Raw genomic sequence first — 20,775 nt, 5'->3', positions numbered from 1 at the left:
TTCACACCTCTCTACACCTATTCTGACTTCACACCTCTTGATTGGCCTCTCTTTCTGTCCCCTGCTCCCGCCTCTCACTCCTCCTCCCTCCCAGCCTTTGGTCTCCCGCTACATTACCTTTGCCTACTGCCCTGTCTCTCTCACACCTGAAGAAGGGCTCCACGGCTGAAACGTTGTGTTTTTTCTCTCTTCTTTTTTCAGCATTGACTAAACCTATTACTTGTAATATTAACCTTATTCAATATCTCGGTTTCAAGAACAACAAGGAAAATAAACCTATGATCCTTTATCCATTTGCGAAAAGCTACAGCCTTATCTGTCTCCTCTGCATTTCTGCTGACCAGTGAGATTTTAGCTAAGGCCTCCATCATATCAATGGCAAAACATCTCGGATTCACAATGTGATGGCCATCAGGCAGGACACGCTCTCTTCAGTGCTGTGTTGTGTTGCTCAGTCATTTCCAGTTCCATTATTGAAGACATCACAGACCACCTCTTGTTACTATATCTAAGAAACATCCACAACCGCTCAGTTATGTCATACAATTATCTGTCTTCCAGCATGCATTTAACCAAGTCATTGAGAGTAAGGGTTACGCCGTGCTGGACAATGCAGGTGTCACGATTATAGTCCCTCCTCCTTAAGGGTGCTCCAGCCCTTCACTTTAGACTTTATTCTGTGCACCTGATTCCTATTCCCAGCCCACCTTAAAAGCCAGACGCTGACGCTCATCCGGGCTCTGCATCTGGTTTCCGTGCCGTGCGAGTCCGGGACTTGGAAGCGCTTGGTCCCGTTAAGGTTTTAATCTCTGTTCCCGTTCCTGTTCCCTGTCTGCCGGTTCCGACCCGGCTTCTGGTTTTAATTCCTTGTTATGATGGATCTCCTGGTTTTGGACTTACCCTTGTGTTTTGGATACCCTCTAAGGATTATTCTTTTGGATTGTTTGCCTCGGCCACACCTCCCCCGTGCACCAGCGCACCTTGGACACGCCCCCCTGTTTTCAGCCCCGTATTCCTGCATGACGTTTTCCCAGTGTTTCCCCACTTCTTCGGATTGTGTCGTCCGCATAGGGTCCGGAAAGAACTGTTCGTTACAGCAGGTACTTGGTGTTTGGTTCCTTGTTGGCAGTCCTTATCTCAAGACTAGACTATATCCCACTCATATCAGCTGCCCTTCATACCCCTGTCCTTGAATCTAATCAATGCAGCCAACATCAATTTTCATTTCAATTTCACTTACCGATGCTTCTTCAAATTCTACAAAGACCCGTTTTCACACTTCACTGTGAGGTCGCCATACGATATTGGAAGGTCCATTTCTGAAGAATGTGCAACATGCCACAGGCCATTTCAGCAGATATATACTGCAAGTGTCGTAGAAAACAAATCAGATGCAGGAAAACAATGTGACCCATGGAAACTTACAACCCAATAACAAAGGATTCATGTACAGTAATCACAGAGGATTTCACTGCTCTATTTTCCCTTGACCTTCATGCCTCCTGGACCTCCAGTTCATAGAGATTAAATTAAAACTATCCCACTTAAAGGACCTTGATGATATGTGTCAGACGGGTTAAAAGATCTTTGCTGATCCTCTGTAGTCTTGAACAGAGACTACCAGGGGTTCAATTAGCCATTGACTGCTGTCAAGGGGATTGACAAAGTCAACTCACTTGACATCTTCATGTAACAAAAGCGTTCTTTCCGGACCCTGTGCAGACGACACAATCCGGGGATGAGTGAGGAAACCATGGGGGAAAAAGCATGCGGGAATCGGGAATGAAAACAGGGGGCGTGTCCATGGTGCGCTGGTGTTCGGGGGAGGTGTGGCCGAGGCAAACAGTCCAGAGCTGAGTCCAAAAGGAGAATCCAAGATGGGCAAAAGTCCAAAGCCAGGCGATGTATCCAAGACAGACGAGATAAAACAAGAACCGGGTCGGAACCGGCACGGGAACAGAAACAGAAACAGAAACAGAAACTAAAACCTTGACGGGACCAGGTGCTTACAGGTCCCGGTACAGGAACAAATGCAGAGCCCGGAAGAGAGTGGGCACCTGGCTTTTATAAGACGAGGGGCAGGATCTGGAGGCAGGTACAGGGGATGAGTACTGAACAAGGAAGGGCTGGAGCGTCCTTAAGAGGAGGGGTTTACGATCGTGACACTTCAGAGGCAGCAGTAAACCAAGCTAGGGGACACAAGAGGAAATCTAGGGAAATTGCATTTAAAACTGAGAGAAGGACACACGTCTTTACAGAGAAGATTGTGGGCGTCTGGAACAAGCTATCTGGCTATGTTGTCTAAATCAGTATCCTGGCTTCTCACAAGAATTGGCTGGATGAGCTCCTTGGATCAATTAACTACTAAAAACCAAATGAGTAACACCATCAGCTGACTGCCCTGATCCCGTTTATGATCTTTCTCATGTCCCCATGGCACACTTTTCTCTCTACACCAAATCCAAATAAGAAAAGCACATGCCATGAGACTCATTTCACTTCCCAGCAACATGTGATAGTGCTCAGCTGTTTCTGATGAGCCTTGAAGCCCCACTGACATTTGATCGACCTGTTGAAAAGAAGTGGCACAAAGTTGTGGTCCTCAAAGGTTGCACGTCAAACAGGATTTGCAGGCCTAATTAAATCTAATCAATTCAATTCAATTAGATTGTCAACAGCTGAGATCAGGTATGTACTTAAAGACCTTACGGATAAAAACCTGAAAAGCACGCAGTTCTGGAAGACTTGTTTGCCACTGTAATTGAATGACAGCCAAAGGCTTTCACTACATATCTGGAGGAAAGCATGGCCAGAATCAATTAATAATAATAATAATAATAATTGCTTACACTTATATAGCGCTTTTCTGGACACTCCACTCAAAGCGCTTTACAGGTAATGGGGACTCCCCTCCACCACCACCAATGTGCAGCATCCACCTGGATGATGCGACGGCAGCCATAGTGCGCCAGAACGCTCACCACACATCAGCTATCAGTGGGGAGGAGAGCAGAGTAATGTAGCCAATTCATAGAGAATTAATGTTCTTGCCTCACAAGATTATGGTCAGGTGCTGCTCCTGCCCCTGTGATAACAATGAAAATAAATGTATTTTTTATCCATGAGGCAGAATACTTGTTTTCCAAGATCTGCCACTTAGGCTTTCTGAATATATTGTAGTTCAACAGGTTAAAAAGCACTCCTTAGGAATACAGTGTTGTCGTTTTGTGAGACCTGCTTTATTTCCCAGAATGTTTTTAAAATGTGCAGAAAAGAAAGCAGTTTATTTGGCCAGTGTATGGCCATCTACGGCTTATACTGTAACGCTCAGTAGTTCTGCATTGTGTTATAGCTGGCGTTTGGAAAACAGATTCGGGAAACACCTTTTATGTGTATCATTAATCAACCATTTAAAGACAAAATGTGACTACCTTACATCTGACCCTGGAAAGTCTAAACTTTTCTTCTTTCTTCATTTGTAAGAGCTCCTGTTTGCCAGTTCCTCCTCTCCTAGGGCAGTGTCTTTCTCTTGCTCTCCAGATTCATTTTTGCCCCCACACACAGTACCAGTCTGGAGCAAAAGCTAGTGTCATATTTCCTTTGTGAAAGTGACAATGAGGTTGGCTGCACTGCTGACAAGGAGTACAGGACAGGTCTGTTTTTGTTTGGCAGCACATTCTCTTAAAAAAGCTGACACATAAATGCGATTGATTTACATGACAATGTGTCAGGGCTTGCTGCCAGAGTATAAAAGAGGAAGCTATCCACAATGAGGGATACAGTGTGACCACACCAATCTAGCACAATGGGAAAGGTAAGGCTCTTCATTTAATTAATGTTTCTTCTAGGTTGAATATACAAGAAAGGAAAAATAATTTAAAAAAGATCAATTATATTTAAAAAATATAAGCGATACGAGCAGAAAATAGACCTCGCCAAATCTACTAAGAAAAGAGGAATCACTTCCATCTCTTCCAGATCATCTTCTACGAGGACAGGAACTTCGGGGGGCGCTCCTATGAGTGCAGCAGCGACTGTGCCGACCTGCACTCCTACTTCAGCCGCTGCAACTCCATCCGAGTGGAGAGCGGCTGCTGGATGGTGTACGAGCGCCCCAACTACATGGGCTACCAGTACTTCCTGCGCAGGGGCGAGTATCCCGACTACCAGCGCTGGATGGGCTACAACGATTGTGCTAGATCCTGCCGAATGATCCCCCACGTACGGTGATCTGTTAAACTCTTTAACTGAACACTCAGTTCCTTGAAAAAGATGACCTTACAATTATAAATACCAAAAGTATTCCTTAAGTTCAAACTGCATTACAGTATGTTTCCTGTTTTTACAGTATCAAGGCTCCTACAGGATGAGGATCTACGAGAGAGAAGGCTTCGGAGGCCAGATGATGGAGTTCATGGACGACTGTCCCAATGTCTACGACCGCTTCCGTTACAATGACATCCACTCCTGCAATGTGATGGAGGGATACTGGATGTTCTACGAGCAGCCCAACTACAGAGGCAGGCAGTACTTCATGAGGCCCGGAGAGTACAGGAGGTTCAGCGACTGGGGAGGCATGAGCCCCAGGATCGGCTCCTTCCGGCGCCTCATGGACTTCAACTGAACTGAGCAATGTCTTTTAAAAACAAATATATTGAAATAAAAAAAAAATTCAAACAATTCTCCTTGTTAATATTGGTTTGTCAGTTACTATTCATCATTTTCTTGTTGCAGACAAGTCCAAAGCTTTGGAAATTCACATGTCACCAGAGTTCACAAATTTCACAGAAATGTGTTTTCAGCAAGGTACTGTAGCTTTGCGAAGAACTGTCAATGTAAGCAAGTATTAAAATAGGAAAATTGTGTCTGCACTTACAGACGTAATGCAAGCATGCAAGGTTACTGAACATAAGCATAAAAGCATACCGCAAAGAAACGCCACCAGAATTTGCATTTTACCCGTAGATGCAAATTAGATTCAGAGGATCTTCTCTACCTTTCCTTGAAAATAGCTCACCTTCTCAAAAAGGAAAAACGTTTCCTCAAGGTCAACATAATTCTTGATCCCATAGCTACTGGGGAGAAGCCTATGCATTCTCTTCACTCACCCTTACATTCTGCTGGGTGAGACGACCCATCTCACCAAGACCTCTATCTCAGTCATGCAGGAAAGCAACCTACTAAGACGTGAAGTGGATCCACACTTGGGAAATGTTCCAAAAATAGTGGCCTCACCATGCTTCTTCAAACTATTTCATTTTATTTATGTACCAAAAATACTTTTGGATCTTTATCACTAGTCATTATGGCTGCTCAATATTGAGTTTATAAAAAAAAGGTTCAGGAGGAGGTCAGACCCTAATCTCACCCTCTTCCACCTGCCTACATATCAATATCACACTTCTTACTGACTCACCTGTGTTTCATTTTTAACTCCCTTTCTCCACCCCGTCTTCACCCTTGCAGCAGCTCTCTGGCTCCCCATTCTTTTGGACAGGTTGTCATTGTCCTCAGCCAGTGAGGAACACCAATTAAGCTTGCTACTCAAATCGCGTCTCTCCTATGCTTCAAACAGGGATTGACTGAGCTACTGAAATGTTAATAATAGGATTTAATATCTATATATTTCTAGATACAATCACTAAGGAACTGCCAAGGGACCAATAGAGCTTAACAAGTGTGCAATTTACTAGTTAAGCCATTTACTTCAAAATTCTTCTTAAGAGATTTAAATTCAGTTGTTGTACTGATTTCTAAATAAATACGTCGTATGGAAGATCGGATTACCCCTTATTCCTATCACCACTCTCCATGAACACCTTCGTGATAGAACATTAGGAGACCACGTAACAACTTAAACACTATGAGCACAAAGGATACTAAGCAGAAAAAAAGAAGCGACTTGTGTTTCTAATTAGGCATTTAGAGATGTACAGTATGAAGCTTAGAGTTTCATAAGAAGCACAAACCGGTTAATTCAGCTAACCCGAAACGGTTAGCTCGCATTAAACAAGTGGAACATCAGTTTTTAAAATGAGCAGCACCTGCAGTCGAGTTGTTCCTACAAATCTGGTGAATACCAGGAGGAGGTTTGGGGAAGGGCTCAAGCAAAGACTAAACGCATTCAGAGAAGAGTTGCAGATTGCAGGATCAAACTTAAGGTGTTCTTGAGTGTTACCTAGAATGTCCATCATGATTAAATGATCAGATTGTGAATATAATTTGGATAACAATGGGTGTGGGACTTTTGAGATCTGAAACATTGTGTAGAAGATATTTTTTAACCATGGTGTGAGATCAAATAGGGGACCAATAGTTTTCATTCACAGCAGCTGAATAAGTCCCAGTGTCATCCTTAAAATAATCAGCAGTACTGTACTATCAAAAAGGTAACATTCAATTATATTGGGATGTCTGCTCATTTCATTATCTTTTATCAAAGGAACTGTATCAACTGCCTTAGTAGACATTGGCATTGCCAAAATGTTTGACAAATTGTACAAACTGAAACAAAGAGAAGAATTGTGTTTCCAAGTGTGAAAGAGCAGCTCAGTGTGGGATGTGCAATGTGAGGTGTGAGTTTTGAGACTGAGACGAGCTGGAGAGCAGGATACAGTATGTGTGAAGATTTGCAACCCTGTGTAAATATGTAGCAATTTTGTTTGCCCCCTTCGGTCACTAAGCCTACAGCCTGCTTATTCTAAGTTTGATACCATGCCCTCTGTAGCTCCACGTCTTTATGTTAAAGCTGTTTGCCATATTCATTCAGGGTTTTGTTTTGGTGAAAAATCTACAACAATGGACCACACCTCTCATTCTTTTTTTCCTTTCTCTAAACCTGTTTTTCAGGGCTTTATAAATTATGTATAAAATATAATTAATATATACATAATATTTACTTAAGGGAACTACAGGGAAAAGCAGCAAAAATAATTGGTGTCATTCATAGGAAACCAAAATCCTACATGATTATCTTGAAAATTTGCTTTCAGTCTCACTTTTCCTCTACTTGATCCCTTTCCTCACTCCATCAAGAAACGAAAGCTTATTATGATGGTTTGGATTTTTAAAAAATAAAAAGCAAAGTCAAAAGTAAATGCAATGATTAAGCAGCATTCCTGCTTTAATCCTATTTGCGGCACAGTATCATTGAAACTGATGCAAATGATTTGTTAAGGATTTGTGTGCTAAATTTGCTAGATATCTCAGCTGTTTTCAGAGCAGAGAATTTTCTCTTTTTTCTGCATGTTCAAGGAGAACAATATAAAAATGGCCAACTGACCCCACAAACACGAACAACGCCCGATTATCTCCCTTTGGAACCTGCTGTGACAAGAGGTGCAGCTCTCTGCTGTGCTGATGAGTCAGGGCTTCCACACAATGGGGACACAGGCCCCTTGCGGTACAAGTGGGGTATAAATGTGGTGGCAGGGCAGTGTGAGCCACAGGGCATCTGTCATCCAGGACACCATGGGGAAGGTAAGAGGAGCATGGGCTCGTGTTCTGTAGCACCAGGCCAGACTGTGGTCTCATGTAGTAATTCAACTAGCTCCTGCACAATCTGAACACTGCTGTCTAGATACTGATCAATGACAGAATTGAGCAATGATTTAGTGACATTACCTTCGGAATTAGACAAGTGTGTTTTTTGTCCATCGCACAAGTCTTCTTACATTTGGAACTTAATGTAACTACAGAAAATGATTAATTAATGTCAGTTTTAGATGCAGGAACTGTAATTAAGCCTTCAAGAAAGGTATACCAAGACCTTTAATTTTGTTCAAGGTTTCATGAAACTGATATTTCCTTTATGTTCTTAAAACTGAACATGTGTTCAGTTAACAAAATCTGCTTCTTCCAAATTACTGCAATTAATAAGCAATGTAGTAGTCAGTTTTTCCGCAGTCTCAGCTAAGAGTCTGACGTAGTGTCTTGAACTTATTTCCAAGTGTAAAGGCTTCTTAAGCTCTGTAACTTTTTAGTGATTATGACCGAGAATGCAGATGGCATGCTGATAGAGTGAATAACATGTGACACCCCACAGGCTGAGACAGCCCAAAAACCTTTCTAATTCAATGTGTTTCTCTGTAATAACTGAAAAATGGGCAGCTGTCTTATGCCAAGTCACACTTAATATTGCCCTCAAAATGAATGCCTGGAGAAATGTATCATTTTTTCAACCTAGTAAATTTAAGCTACTGTGTTGAATTTAATCACAGTCTCCCAACAAAGATTATACTGTTGGACACAATGAATGAATTGATGTTTTCTGCTTCAAAACATCCAACATTTTTTGGGTCTTTCTTTGTTGAACGTGCTCTAATTTAGCCTGATCAATTTGTCGTCACAAAATATGCTATATTCAATTTAAAATCTGTTGTTTTTACAAAGGAAAGTGTTGTGCAATGTAGTGGTAAAGTTTGACAACAATGTTTCTTTCTTTTTCACAGATCATCTTCTACGAGGACAGGAACTTCGGGGGGCGCTCCTATGAGTGCAGCAGCGACTGCGCCGACCTGCACTCCTACTTCAGCCGCTGCAACTCCATCCGAGTGGAGAGCGGCTGCTGGATGGTGTACGAGCGCCCCAACTACATGGGCTACCAGTACTTCCTGCGCAGGGGCGAGTATCCCGACTACCAGCGCTGGATGGGCTTCAACGACTGCATCAGGTCCTGCAGGATGATCCCCCATGTAAGATTATGAGACTTGAATATTTAATGTGATGCAGCATAAAATTAGTCACTTTCAGATTACCACTATCTCTGATTCAAGCACAGTAGCACTACCAATTTCAGCACATTCAACATGTGCAAAATATACTGAATGCAAAACCAACAGATGTCTTTGCATTTAACTTGAAAAGAAAAATGAGAGTATTCCAAAATAAAGCATTCTTGCACAAATTCAAAATAAGTAAAGCAAGGGTTAATTAAGCCATTTTAGACTGAACATTTCAGACAGTTGAGTGCAAGGTAAGGCTTCACTATGTCAGCTATTGCAAAGTATTGCTTTTTAACCAAAAACCACAAAAATCATTTTTTTTCCTACAGCATAGAGGATCCTACAGGATGAGGATCTACGAGAGAGAAGGCTTCGGAGGCCAGATGATGGAGTTCATGGATGACTGCGAGTCTGTGTACGACCGCTTCCGTTACCATGACATCCACTCCTGCAACGTGATGGACGGCTACTGGCTCTTCTACGAGCAGCCCAACTACAGAGGCAGGCAGTACTTCATGAGGCCCGGAGAGTACAGGAGGTTCAGCGACTGGGGAGGCATGAGCCCCAGGATCGGCTCCTTCCGGCGCATCACGGACTTCTGTTAAATAAAGAGCAATTATTTCTTATCTGTGAGAATTAAACAATAAATTAAACAACAATCTAACACATTCTCTTTGGGTATTTTCTTCAAAAGGAGTCCACATGGTGCTTTAGGCAGTGTTGTGCCAAACAAAGGGCATCAGCAGAGAGTTTGTGTGTTGAAAGTTGTTTTTATTTCATATGCATATGGGAGTCTTGCTCTTGGACACAAGACTCAACAGAGAATGCTTGCAGTGCTCTTTTAAATAGTGAAACAAACTATACAAGATACACTCCCACATGGCTCTCTGCTTACATTGTGGCAATATATGGTCATTCTAGAAAGGAACAAGTAATAGCTTTATTCCATGCTGAAAAGAGAAGAGAAAGCTGACCAGTACATATATTTTCTTTACTGCCGGCTTGCATGACAAGCAGCCCCTTCTGCTGAATAGATCATTTGTTCCAGGATAGGTCACTCGGTCATTTCCCTGAGAACCATGCCAGCTATGCGTAAGGATACAGTGTGGCTATATTATCTTTTGATACCAGACATCCTGAGACGGAGTTAGTAAAATATAAGTAAAGAAATACATAGTCAACAAGATATAATACTAACTTTTAGTAAAAATTTTTAGTTAATTCCTTCAACAGTAACCCAGAAGTGAAGATGCTGGTCAGTAGTTATAGCAGGAGGGTGTCCAGTCTGGGGTCAAGCTCAGGGTGACAGTAGGAAGGATTGCTTTTATATCTCTCTGCCGGATAAAAGCACGCCACAATTTCCTTGTACGTGGCGAGCAAGCAGTAAACCCTGAGTGACTGCCTGTGCAGAAATGGAGAATTGTTGCCCTGAGGAGTGAAAATAAAGTAATTTAATAAGGTTTCAGGATGTTAGACTACAGGAGGAGTCTCCTTCCCAGGTCCTGAAGAGCCCCGGTCCAGAGTCTGTACATTTTTTATTAATTTAGCAAATTATTTGTTCAATTAACAGAACCCTGATTCTGGAGGGCTGAAGAATTCATGGTCTTACCCCAGATTGTCTCTGAATTGCTTGCATTAACAAATCTCCTAATTAATTGGTCGCAGTGAAATTATTGCAAGTCTTTAGAACGCAACCTGTAAAACCTGATGGAATGGGACTTTCCAGGAGCAGGGTTGAAGTCCTCTGGACTACAGCAATAATGGAAAATAGAAAAAAAACTGTAGCCTCCATTGCAAAAGCATGATACTTACCAATACATTAATGTGTAAGAAGACCTTCTTTGTATCAGCACATTCTGTTGGAGAATGGCCGGCCATCCACTGGTCAGCTGAACCTGAGTCAAAGAGTATCACGCAGGAAAACAGTGATCCTGAACATACACACAGATCTACAGCACAAAAAAGAAAAAAAAACTTTTGGAAAGGCCAAGTCAAAGGCTGGACCTAAACCCCTGTGTTACTGCGAAACCTGAAGTGAGTGAGCGTCACATGCATGGAAACCCTGAAACAGTTCTGAGAGGAAGAATGGTCACAAATCGCTACAAGCCAATGGAAGAAACTGACAGGCAGTTACAGCAAAGGTCTGCTTGAAGTCATTACTGCTAAAGGAGGTGCCACTAGCTACTGAATTAGAGTTCACATACCTATTCAGACAAGGATAGGATAAGGACTATTGAACCATTCGGCTAATGAATGAACTTAACCTTTTTATTCGTGAATGGAGATGTTCTCAAAACCCTCAAGAACTCTAACAAGGTCACTCGAGCAAATTTCTTCAGACTCACATTTCACTTCTTCAGTGGAACACAGATCAGAGGACACAAGTGAGAACTATGGGGCAGAGCAGTTGAAACAGGACAGGATGAACCCCCAGAGGATTTATTTCTTAAGAATTTAATTAACTAAATTAATTAAATCAAAAAAAACAATTGGAAGTTATTGATTGTTTTTCTGGTTATACTGTGTCATGTTTGTTTTTTGGCTGTGCAAGCAAATTCTTAAACATGACTAATAAAATACACAGTTTTGGCATTGTCAGAGAAGAAATTATATTTTATTCTGTTTCCATGTTATACACTTTTATCTGCGTTTGTTGTTTTCTGTTCAGTTGAAGTCAGTGATGCGCCGGAAGGAGCCGATCCTGGGGCTCATGCCTCCCCAGTCGCTGAACCTCCTGTACTCTCCGGGCCTCATGAAGTACTGCCTGCCTCTGTAGTTGGGCTGCTCGTAGAAGAGCCAGTAGCCGTCCATCACATTGCAGGAGTGGATGTCTTGGTAACGGAAGCGGTCGTAGACATTGGGACAGTCGTCCATGAACTCCATCATCTGGCCTCCAAATTCAGGGCGCTCGTAGATCCTCACCTTGTAGGAGCCTTGGTACTGGAGAAAAAGACACAGAGTGCTTGATGATGAACAGATGAACAACTACCCTTTAGCTCGGGCTCCTAAACTTCTCAAGAATACTTGATATTCAAATACTGAGTATATATATAAAATCATATTTAGTAAATACATGTAGTCTATTTACTATATACTGTATAGTAGAGAATTAGTTTTACATTGAATTCAAGCCCTGAACCAGGCCTATGCTGTCCATATAAGCAAATCCTTAGTGCAACTTACGGGAGGAATCATCCTGCAGGACCTGATGCAGTCGTTGTAGCCCATCCAGCGCTGGTAGTCGGGATACTCGCCCCTGCGCAGGAAGTACTGGTAGCCCATGTAGTTGGGGCGCTCGTACGCCATCCAGCAGCCGCTCTCCACTTGAATGGAGTTGCAGCGGCTGAAGTAGGGGTGCAGGTCGGCGCAGTCGCTGCTGCACTCATGGGAGCGCCCCTGGAAGTTCCTGTCCTCGTAGAAGATGATCTGAAAAGGTTGGGTTTTTGTTTGCTTGTTAATAGCCTGGGTGGGCACGATTGTCTATAATGCAAATGATGTTTTAAAGCACAAACTGGAGTTAAATCAGTCTATTAATGGCTTTTCAAGATTCCACATACTGTAAGTAAGCAGAGGCACAAAAGATGCACAACAGACTCAACGGCCTTACCTTCCCCATTGTCCTGTTTTGCTGTATTGCTCTCACTGCATCTCTGATCTGAGATTGAGGCCCCTTTTTATAGTGTGTAGGAAAACTGGGACATTGTTATGCAAAAGAATTAACTTTACATGTCAGCTATTTGAAAAGAATGTACTGCTGCCAAACAACAAAAGATATTAGCGCTCCTTGTCAGCAGAGCGCAGTACCTCTTTGTCTCTTACACAAAGGCCACAGACGATGTCACTTAGTTCACTAATTGATAAGCTGTTTATGTGTACGTTTATTTATTCACATGCTGCCAATCTGGAAAGGTACAGATACTGTAACTGTCTGATTGCTGAAACACATGCATGCAGGGGCGAAGGTAATATTTATTTCAAATATGCAGAAGGAACCAACATGTGAACAGAAGAATCGTGTGTGACAGATGTTCTGAAAAAGTTTTCAAATTTTCCACTTTTCTCGTTCCAGATTTTAAGTTATGAGCTACTCGTCTATCTCAGACATTTAAAAAATGTTTAACTATTCTCGAACCCTTTGTATACCACTGTTCCCATTAAAAAGAGACATATGTTCAAAAACGGCCCACCTCAAAGCATTAATTTGCCTCTGTGGTATGTAAAATGGGTTTTAAAGTCAGTGTTTTATGAAGGAGAATCATCAAAATGAAGTGAAGAAGAACTAAGAGACAGGTTAAGATTTTAATTTGCAATTCTGTATCTGGCCTATGAGGTATGTAGGATCATGTAGCATGTACCTTGCGGACACTTTACTAATCAGAAAACCTATTAAGCATTAGCCTCTGACCCTTAAACTTATTACAGTTCTCGTTTCACACTGGACTCTTAGTATCTGTGAACTCAGATCTGTCACCGGCTGGTTACCCACAAACAAAAACAGACGAAGACAAGTTTGGATGAACAAGTACATCAGACCTATGAGTTTCCCTTTCAGTTGCCTAGAGTTCAGAACGTCCCAAGCTAATGGGAAGCTCTTATAATAATAATAATAATAATAATAATAATAATAATAATAATAATAATAATAATAATAATAATTGCTTACACTTATATAGCGCTTTTCTGGACACTCCACTCAAAGCGCTTTACAGGTAATGGGGTCTCCCCTCCACCACCACCAATGTGCAGCATCCACCTGGATGATGCGACGGCAGCCATAGTGCGCCAGAACGCTCACCACACATCAGCTATTAGTGGGGAGGAGAGCAGAGAGTAATGAAGCCAATTCATAGATTGTCGCACAGCATCTAGGCACCAATGCTACACATGTAAAATAAAGTATTAATTACCCTGTGCACCACTCTAGAACAACAACATTTTCTTTTCTTCCACTGCTGTGTGTTAGCATTTGAAATACTGATACTTTTAATAACATTTGGAACAGGAAGGAGAAATGTTAGTAATAGAGAGTGTAGTGGCGGCAGCCTCTGTAATTATTCTGTAGTAACAGTGGTAATAGCAAGACTAGTACCAAGTGCGGAAGTTCTGATAGTAAAATTGCAGGAGTTAACATACAATCAATTGCAATACCACTGAAGGAGTATTAGCTACTATGGTAAATCATTTCTATAACACTTGTGATAGCACTACCTGTATAAGTAGCTGTAAGCTGTAGACGTATCTCTCAACAGGACTGTGACTGGATAAACCGGACCAACACAATGCCATGTCAGAACAGGTCAAGTGAGTTTTAATTTAAGATGATTTGTACAAACCTGTATTAGCATCTTCTCCCTGTAGGTATTATGTGACAAGGCTGATGAGTGTGTTGATGAGTGCTAAATAGAAAAGAGATGAAGCACTATCTGTTGAAATGTGAAATGTTTTCAATACATTTGAACATTTGTATGATTTAAAAAACACAGAGAAATGTGTAATTAGTCTCTTTTTTATTATCCCATACAACTAGGACACATCAAGGAGTGTTTCGGATTTAACAGAAGTCCATGATGCGCCGGAAGGAGCCGATCCTGGGACTCATGCCTCCCCAGTCGCTGAACCTCCTGTACTCTCCGGGCCTCATGAAGTACTGCCTGCCTCTGTAGTTGGGCTGCTCGTAGAACATCCAGTATCCCTCCATCACATTGCAGGAGTGGATGTCATGGTAACGGAAGCGGTCGTACACAGACTCGCAGTCGTCCATGAACTCCATCATCTGGCCTCCGAAGCCTTCTCTCTCGTAGATCCTCATCCTGTAGGAGCCTTGGTACTGCAAAAACAGGAGACATTCTGTGATGCAGTTTGAACTTAAGGATTTCCATTAATATTCTGTGACAAGTCAGTTCATAGTGTAACGACGACGCCCCTGCGTATAACAGGGATCTCAGCCGCCCGGGGTCTCCTTTAGCTCAGCCAGCAAGTTCCGTGTTGCATGACAGCAGGAGCGGCAAGGGTGGAAACTCAAAAAAACGTTACAATAGCAAAAAAGGCAAAGGCTGTCCATGTATGGCTGTATAGGCAAAAAATATCCGGACCATTTATTCTTTGTAACATCACATTATCCTTGAGACAAATGACTCAATATATTCTTAGAAGCACAAACGTAGTGAGCTAAGCTTTTTAAATCAGATTGACTCTTTTTGTTCTATAGCTTGCTGAATAACAGCTTGAATGTATATGTGATCCTATATTTTCTGTAGAATGTTTCATGGCAACAGTGTGACTTGCTCAGTGCATTAGCTGCCTTTGAAGTTCTTGCCGAATATTTCCATTTCTATAACTCTGTTTCTTCTCCTTCTTTTTCAAAGCTCAGAGGTAATCACTTTTAATCACTTCAGCACTTGTTGTATGGCTTTATTTTTTTGTATCATATTTTATTGTTAAATTGACTTTTTAATAAATAAACATCTCTTAGTGGATGAAAGGGAAGGTTTTAGTTGTGTTTTAAGTTCAGATTTGGGGGCCAGTGCTCACAAAGACAAATTCATCCAGGATCAGGCTAGAACTTTGCTGAAGCCCCAAAGATTAAATCAAAATTTGTTTTCATCAAAATATCTAACCATAATACCAATCCCATGACTGATAACACTAAACAGATAATCAAAACACGGAGCTGTTTGGAGACAACAGGCTCTTTATTGTAATGTGCAGAACTGTTCATTGTAGTGACTGCTATTCTTTTTTTTATAATATTCAGTAAACCGACAACCTTCTGTCTGTTCTTGGAGTATTATAAAGAAACTTACATGGGGGATCATCCTGCAGGACCTGATGGAGTCATTGTAGCCCATCCAGCGCTGGTAGTCGGGATACTCGCCCCTGCGCAGGAAGTACTGGTAGCCCATGTAGTTGGGGCGCTCGTACACCATCCAGCAGCCGCTCTCCACTCGGATGGAGTTGCAGCGGCTGAAGTAGGAGTGCATGTCAGCGCAGTCGCTGCTGCACTCATAGGAGCGCCCCCCGAAGTTCCTGTCCTCGTAGAAGATGATCTGGGAAATAGATAAACAGAAACATATCATTGGTAATGTGCCTTTCTAGTCACATGAGACTAGCGTTTGAAACACAGATGCTCTGTACCTTTCCCATGGTGATGTCTGTGTCAGTGGTCAGTGTCAGTGGTGTGACTCCTGTCCCCTTATATACCCAGCACGAAGAATGTATGAATACTATACATTTCTGTTCAGTCAGCATGTCTGTTATGTTAACTTAAACTGTCCTATTGTTGCTTCTTTTTCTGTGTGAATGCTATTGTATTACGCCAAAGGAGCTAAATTGTACAGATTTGCTATTGCGTTGATTAAAAGAGGGTATATTCTCAACCAGGATTGTCCTTTTGTTCTGTGAATTCACACTACGGCTATGGAATTTTCCTTAGTGTGCACGATTGCACCTACTGCTCACTGTCTCTGACAACAATGTACTGTAGGATTGTACTACAATCCTATAGGTGTCAAGAAGTCAAGAACCTCTGTACTGTTCATGCATTTTAACACTAATATGTTATATTTATATATAACGGAGCGGAGTGGTAGCACTGTGGCTAAGGATCTGTGCCTGTGGCTGGAAGGTTACTGGTTCAAATCCCATGGTTGGCAGAGGAATCCTACTTTGTTGGGCCCCTGAGCAAGGCCCTTCACCCCAACTGCTCCAGGGGTGTTGTACAATGGCTGACCCTGTGCTCTGACCCCAAAACTTCTCTCCCAGTCTGTGTGTCTGTGTCTTATGGAGAGCAAGCTGGGGTATGTGAAAAGATGAATTCCTAATGCAAGAAATTGTGTATGGCTAATAAAGTGATCTTATTTGCTCAATGCATGTTTCATCAGGCCTTGGACATCTTTGCTGTGCAGAAATGATCTACAGTATATGTACAAATCCTTTCCCACTAAATGCTGTACGTGCATAGGGAGAAGAGTTAAAAAAACAAGCGAGTATTGTAACCAATAGCCCTTGTTGCATTTTTACCAACTAATCATACAGAGTATACAAGGGAATTTTGATCAATAAAAGACCACCAGAGGTCCCATAGTACTGCATTTACTCATTTGTAGCTGAGTAATCCAATACAAAGGTCATGGATCATGTCACCCAGCAGGATGTGTGTTGCGGCACTTTACCATTTTTTACATGTTTACTGTGTGCGTGACGTGACATGGGTCGCACACGCCGCCTTGAGCTGGAGAGGACTTTCAGCTGGCGTTGTCGAGGTCCTTATAAATCAACCTTTTATCCGTGCTTTAAACTGCTGTGCTCGACCGATGCTGCACATGGCCAGCCATCATTGGCATTGTCAAAGACAGCTGATCACAACCGTGGTCAAGGATGTGCAGTTTTAGATACTTTAGGTTGGTTCAGCTTTGTACCAAAAAATCCAGCTTCTGGTTCAGGTTTCATTTTTTAACGTATAGAAATACCAATGCTCTTAGCGGTAAAATATATATATATATTATCATAGCCCATAATATTTAAGCAAAGACTCAAATGTTCAGTAAATTTGTATTGCCTTTTATTTGCCTTATGAAGACCATAACATGCTGTAGAGAAAGTATCTTTTTGTAAATAAAAATACACAATACTGACCCACTGTTACGCATTCCACACGCGTCTCTGTCCCGTCTCGCATTCCCACGCGCGCCGTGTTTGACAAACGCTCACGCCGCAAGTCCCACACCTACATACCACCGTTCAGTCCCGTCCCTAGTTTACTTCCACTCTTTCCTCACTCCCCCGCTCACTATTGCGGATTCTCCTAGAGCTCCCAAGTGCGCCTTATTTCCTTACTAGCCTTCATTTCTGTATTTGATCTTCTAGCCTGCCCCTCGTTTTCGACTTTGTCTTGCGTTTTGGATGGTTGCTCTCTCGTCGTCTTTCCCGTGTTCCGACCTACTCGCCTGCTTCCTGCTTTACTTTTTGCTTAGTGATCTGGATTGGTGATCTCTCTCTCTCTCTCCTGAGTCTTGCACAGGATCCACACACCCTACCTGCCCACTCTTACACCCACAAATGCTACACACTAACTTCATAATTGAAAATAAAATTAATGTACATCATTAAATAACAAAAGACTGGTCTTGACATAATGCAGGTGTCTTGTGTTATTTATTTGAAAAAACATGTATGCAGAGGCATCTACATTATCCTCCAAAAACATCTTGCTGAAACGCAATAAAATGAATGCGATTCAAGCAGATTGTGACTGAGACAGGAGGGCTGCTCTGCACAGTTCCATTTTTCTGCCTTCTGTCATTTGTATTTCACAGGTTTTCCCTAGAAACTGAATCCTATCTGGTTTGTTTTGGTTTCTCCTTAAAAAAAAAGTAAATACCTATCCAGTAAATATGTGCTTTTTAATAATAAGTCAGTGGAAAATTTCATAGTTTAAAATACATTAAAGAGTATAATTGCTAATAAATATATCAAGGATTGTTTTAGTCAAAAACAGTATTTTCTACACACCAGATTATTTTTTGCAAGAATGACAAAATTATTTTGTTAGACTAATTTGAAACAGTGCACATTTTGATTATAGTGATTAAAAAAAAAAACTTTGAAGGGACAAGGAAAGGTTTATTCCATGCTAAAAAGTAAAGAAAATAAACAAAGTTTCGACTATGGAGCTTTCTTCGGGTGTCAGTAAAATCAGGCACATCCAATGTCAAAAAGCCTATCAGTCTATCAGGCTCACGCTCTGTGAGCTGGAGTTTCAGAAGCCTGTCCAAATTTCAAGTTTGCTTGTAGAGACAGCAGTATTGATATTGGAGATTCCATCTATTGTCAGAAACCCACTTGATTAGGGTACAGTTTTTAATCAACCTAAACATAGCCTACACAGTAATGGAACGTAGCTGATAAGACTTTACAACTTTGGTCACTCATAATTAGATTTCTGTTCAGTCTGCAATGCTTTACTGTCCAATACAATTTAAAAAATACATTTATTCAGGGAGATTGGTGTATATGGACTGTGGTGTTTGTCTTTCTTACATTCTATCTCTTGTGTTTTGACAAAGTTTTTTCTCATCATTCTCATCTGCCTTCAGAGTCTTTCTCTGTCTGCATGCTTAAAATGAGAATGACCATTCTTCTTCCACGAGGGACCCCCTCTGTCTCAGACTTTTACTTAAAATGGAAACTCCGAGTTACCAATGGAATTTGTTAAAAGAAGTGTTTTACCTCCCAGTGCGGACCTGCCAGTTGCACATGTCTCTGAGTTATGGCTGCATCTCCTGTACTGCTCAGTACACATAGACATGCTTCTTTAAAACCTCACCCCCCAACCTCAAAACTATTTAACACATCGTCAGCTCCTCTGTGCCTTATGCGAGAGTAGGTGGTGACTAGCATGTCTCTCCCTGGAGACTCTGAAAACCTGCAGGCGCTTGACAAGTCACGAGAAAAACTATAGTATTTGCCACACACCTGAAAAATATAAGACAACTAATCCCAGGCAGCCCATTTTGCCTGAGGAATCTGATTTACAGTCAAGCAGCGAAGGAGGTTTAATGCTTCACTGTTTCAATATTTCCTGAACATCCCAGGTGTCATATCTATTGTCACCAAAAAGCAGCTCAGCTGGTACTCCATTCACTTCACTGTGAAATAATTATTTCTATTATGTTAAAAGGAAAAGGAAACGTTACTGTATATAATAAATTAAATTAATAAACTTAGATAGCAGAGACCACTGATGTTTTTGTTTAAAAGGTTTTATTTTTACACCAGAACAGTTTCATTTTCAATTGTGAGTGACATGTTCTGATTAACAGAAGTCCATGATGCGCCGGAAGGAGCCGATCCTGGGGCTCATGCCTCCCCAGTCGCTGAACCTCCTGTACTCTCCGGGCCTCATGAAGTACTGCCTGCCTCTGTAGTTGGGCTGCTCATAGAACATCCAGTATCCATCCATCACATTGCAGGAGTGGATGTCATTGTAACGGAAGCGGTCGTAGACATTGGGACAGTCGTCCATGAACTCCATCATCTGTCCTCCGAAGCCTTCTCTCTCGTAGATCCTCATCCTGTAGGAGCCTTGGTACTGTGAACACAAGACATTCCTTAACACGGACTGAACTGGAATATAATTAAGATTAAACACCGATTCATTTCAACAACTCCAGTCTGAAGATAACTGATTCACTGTTTCTTGCCAAAATCTATATTTCCAACTTCTGAAATATATTAATATGATTGTTTAATTCCTATAAAAATACAAAACAACTTACATGAGGAATGAAACGGCAGGACCTGATGCAGTCGTTGAAGCCCATCCAGCGCTGGTAGTCGGGATACTCGCCCCTGCGCAGGAAGTACTGGTAGCCCATGTAGTTGGGGCGCTCGTAGACCATCCAGCAGCCGCTCTCCACTCGGATGGAGTTGCAGCGGCTGAAGTAGGAGTGCATGTCAGCGCAGTCGCTGCTGCACTCATAGGAGCGCCCCCCGAAGTTCCTGTCCTCGTAGAAGATGATCTGCAAAACGGCAAAACAAAAACGTTATTGTTTTTTTTCGATCTACTTTAGGCCTTTGAAAATACAATCTGTAAACACAGAGGCTCTGTACCTTCCCCATGGTGATGGTTGGTGAGCAGATGCTGTCTGTGATCTACACTCCTGCTCCTATTTATACCCAGCAGAAGGGCACGTGAATACTGTCCACTTCTGCTTGGTCAGCTGCACTATTGCATTGCTTTAACTCAAACTGGCTTACGATTGCTTTCTGTACAGTGTGAAGTACCATTGTGTAGAATGCACTCTCAGCCAGGTTGCATACATCGCTGTTGTCTTTATTTAACATTCTCACTCTCCATTGTGTCTTTGTTTTATGTATACATCTAGAATTTCTCTTACTGTTCAATATAACCCATTGCCAATAATGCCACAAATACATACAGCCCGTCCTTCTCAAGGAGTTTGGAAAGTGTTTGTAAAATGCCTGGAAAAGGACTCCTTTCAGAAAGAGGAGAGAATAATTTGTGGCCCTCGTACTGAGGTATTTTTATTAC

At 41.8% G+C, this 20,775-nt stretch overlaps 5 protein-coding genes across 7 annotated transcripts; 2 read left to right on the top strand and 3 right to left on the bottom strand.

The window, feature by feature from the left end:
• The first annotated feature begins 3,778 nt into the window (after nucleotides 1-3,778).
• On the top strand, nucleotides 3,779-4,680 carry LOC148649373 (gamma-crystallin M2-like). The gene is made up of 3 exons (XM_088605935.1): nucleotides 3,779-3,814; nucleotides 3,979-4,221; nucleotides 4,349-4,680. The coding sequence occupies exons 1-3, from the start codon at nucleotides 3,806-3,808 to the stop codon at nucleotides 4,622-4,624; spliced, it is 528 nt and encodes a 175-aa protein (XP_088462061.1). The 5' UTR covers nucleotides 3,779-3,805; the 3' UTR covers nucleotides 4,625-4,680.
• Nucleotides 4,681-7,306: 2,626 nt separating this feature from the next.
• LOC148649372 (gamma-crystallin S-1-like) lies at nucleotides 7,307-9,387 on the top strand. Its single transcript, XM_088605900.1, has 3 exons — nucleotides 7,307-7,479; nucleotides 8,451-8,693; nucleotides 9,053-9,387. The coding sequence occupies exons 1-3, from the start codon at nucleotides 7,420-7,422 to the stop codon at nucleotides 9,326-9,328; spliced, it is 579 nt and encodes a 192-aa protein (XP_088462026.1). The 5' UTR covers nucleotides 7,307-7,419; the 3' UTR covers nucleotides 9,329-9,387.
• Nucleotides 9,388-11,315: 1,928 nt separating this feature from the next.
• LOC148649371 (gamma-crystallin M2-like) lies at nucleotides 11,316-12,464 on the bottom strand. The gene is made up of 3 exons (XM_088605933.1): nucleotides 12,331-12,464; nucleotides 11,907-12,149; nucleotides 11,316-11,663 (listed from the first exon to the last, which is right to left on the bottom strand). Exons 1-3 carry the CDS (start codon nucleotides 12,337-12,339, stop codon nucleotides 11,388-11,390), a joined length of 528 nt encoding a protein of 175 aa, XP_088462059.1. The 5' UTR covers nucleotides 12,340-12,464; the 3' UTR covers nucleotides 11,316-11,387.
• A 1,751-nt stretch (nucleotides 12,465-14,215) lies between these two features.
• LOC148649370 (gamma-crystallin M2-like) lies at nucleotides 14,216-17,606 on the bottom strand. 3 transcript variants are annotated; one of them, XM_088605908.1, is made up of 3 exons: nucleotides 17,358-17,606; nucleotides 15,527-15,769; nucleotides 14,216-14,550 (listed from the first exon to the last, which is right to left on the bottom strand). In XM_088605908.1, the coding sequence occupies exons 2-3, from the start codon at nucleotides 15,701-15,703 to the stop codon at nucleotides 14,275-14,277; spliced, it is 453 nt and encodes a 150-aa protein (XP_088462034.1). In that variant the 5' UTR covers nucleotides 15,704-15,769; nucleotides 17,358-17,606; the 3' UTR covers nucleotides 14,216-14,274. The 3 variants fall into 3 exon arrangements, with proteins under 3 accessions (XP_088462034.1, XP_088462033.1, XP_088462032.1); XM_088605907.1 differs by lacking the exon at nucleotides 17,358-17,606 and adding an exon at nucleotides 15,858-15,878; XM_088605906.1 differs by lacking the exon at nucleotides 17,358-17,606 and having other exon boundaries at nucleotides 15,527-15,799.
• Nucleotides 17,607-19,467: 1,861 nt separating this feature from the next.
• On the bottom strand, nucleotides 19,468-20,365 carry LOC148649369 (gamma-crystallin M2-like). The gene is made up of 3 exons (XM_088605937.1): nucleotides 20,334-20,365; nucleotides 20,000-20,242; nucleotides 19,468-19,812 (listed from the first exon to the last, which is right to left on the bottom strand). The coding sequence occupies exons 1-3, from the start codon at nucleotides 20,340-20,342 to the stop codon at nucleotides 19,537-19,539; spliced, it is 528 nt and encodes a 175-aa protein (XP_088462063.1). The 5' UTR covers nucleotides 20,343-20,365; the 3' UTR covers nucleotides 19,468-19,536.
• Nucleotides 20,366-20,775: the final 410 nt, after the last annotated feature.

Source organism: Lepisosteus platostomus, chromosome 14 (genome assembly GCF_059453375.1).
Source record: "Lepisosteus platostomus isolate fLepPlt1 chromosome 14, fLepPlt1.hap1, whole genome shotgun sequence".
NCBI lineage: Eukaryota > Metazoa > Chordata > Actinopteri > Semionotiformes > Lepisosteidae > Lepisosteus > Lepisosteus platostomus.
This window is presented reverse-complemented; position numbering and strand designations above follow the sequence as displayed.

Excerpts from the sequence above, each read along its gene's own strand:
- LOC148649373 (XM_088605935.1), top strand. Across the intron at positions 4,222-4,348 it reads CCTGCCGAATGATCCCCCAC|TATCAAGGCTCCTACAGGAT; the intron begins GTACGGTGATCT and ends CTGTTTTTACAG.
- LOC148649372 (XM_088605900.1), top strand. The coding sequence starts at position 7,420 with ATGTGGTGGCAGGGCAGTGTGAGCCACAGGGCATCTGTCATCCAGGAC. Across the intron at positions 7,480-8,450 it reads TCCAGGACACCATGGGGAAG|ATCATCTTCTACGAGGACAG; the intron begins GTAAGAGGAGCA and ends TCTTTTTCACAG. Across the intron at positions 8,694-9,052 it reads CCTGCAGGATGATCCCCCAT|CATAGAGGATCCTACAGGAT; the intron begins GTAAGATTATGA and ends TTTTTCCTACAG.
- LOC148649371 (XM_088605933.1), bottom strand. Across the intron at positions 11,664-11,906 it reads CCTGCAGGATGATTCCTCCC|TACCAAGGCTCCTACAAGGT; the intron begins GTAAGTTGCACT and ends CTTTTTCTCCAG.
- LOC148649370 (XM_088605906.1), bottom strand. The coding sequence starts at position 15,799 with ATGATATGTTTCTGTTTATCTATTTCCCAGATCATCTTCTACGAGGAC. Across the intron at positions 14,551-15,526 it reads CCTGCAGGATGATCCCCCAT|TACCAAGGCTCCTACAGGAT; the intron begins GTAAGTTTCTTT and ends CTGTTTTTGCAG.
- LOC148649369 (XM_088605937.1), bottom strand. Across the intron at positions 19,813-19,999 it reads CCTGCCGTTTCATTCCTCAT|TACCAAGGCTCCTACAGGAT; the intron begins GTAAGTTGTTTT and ends TTGTGTTCACAG.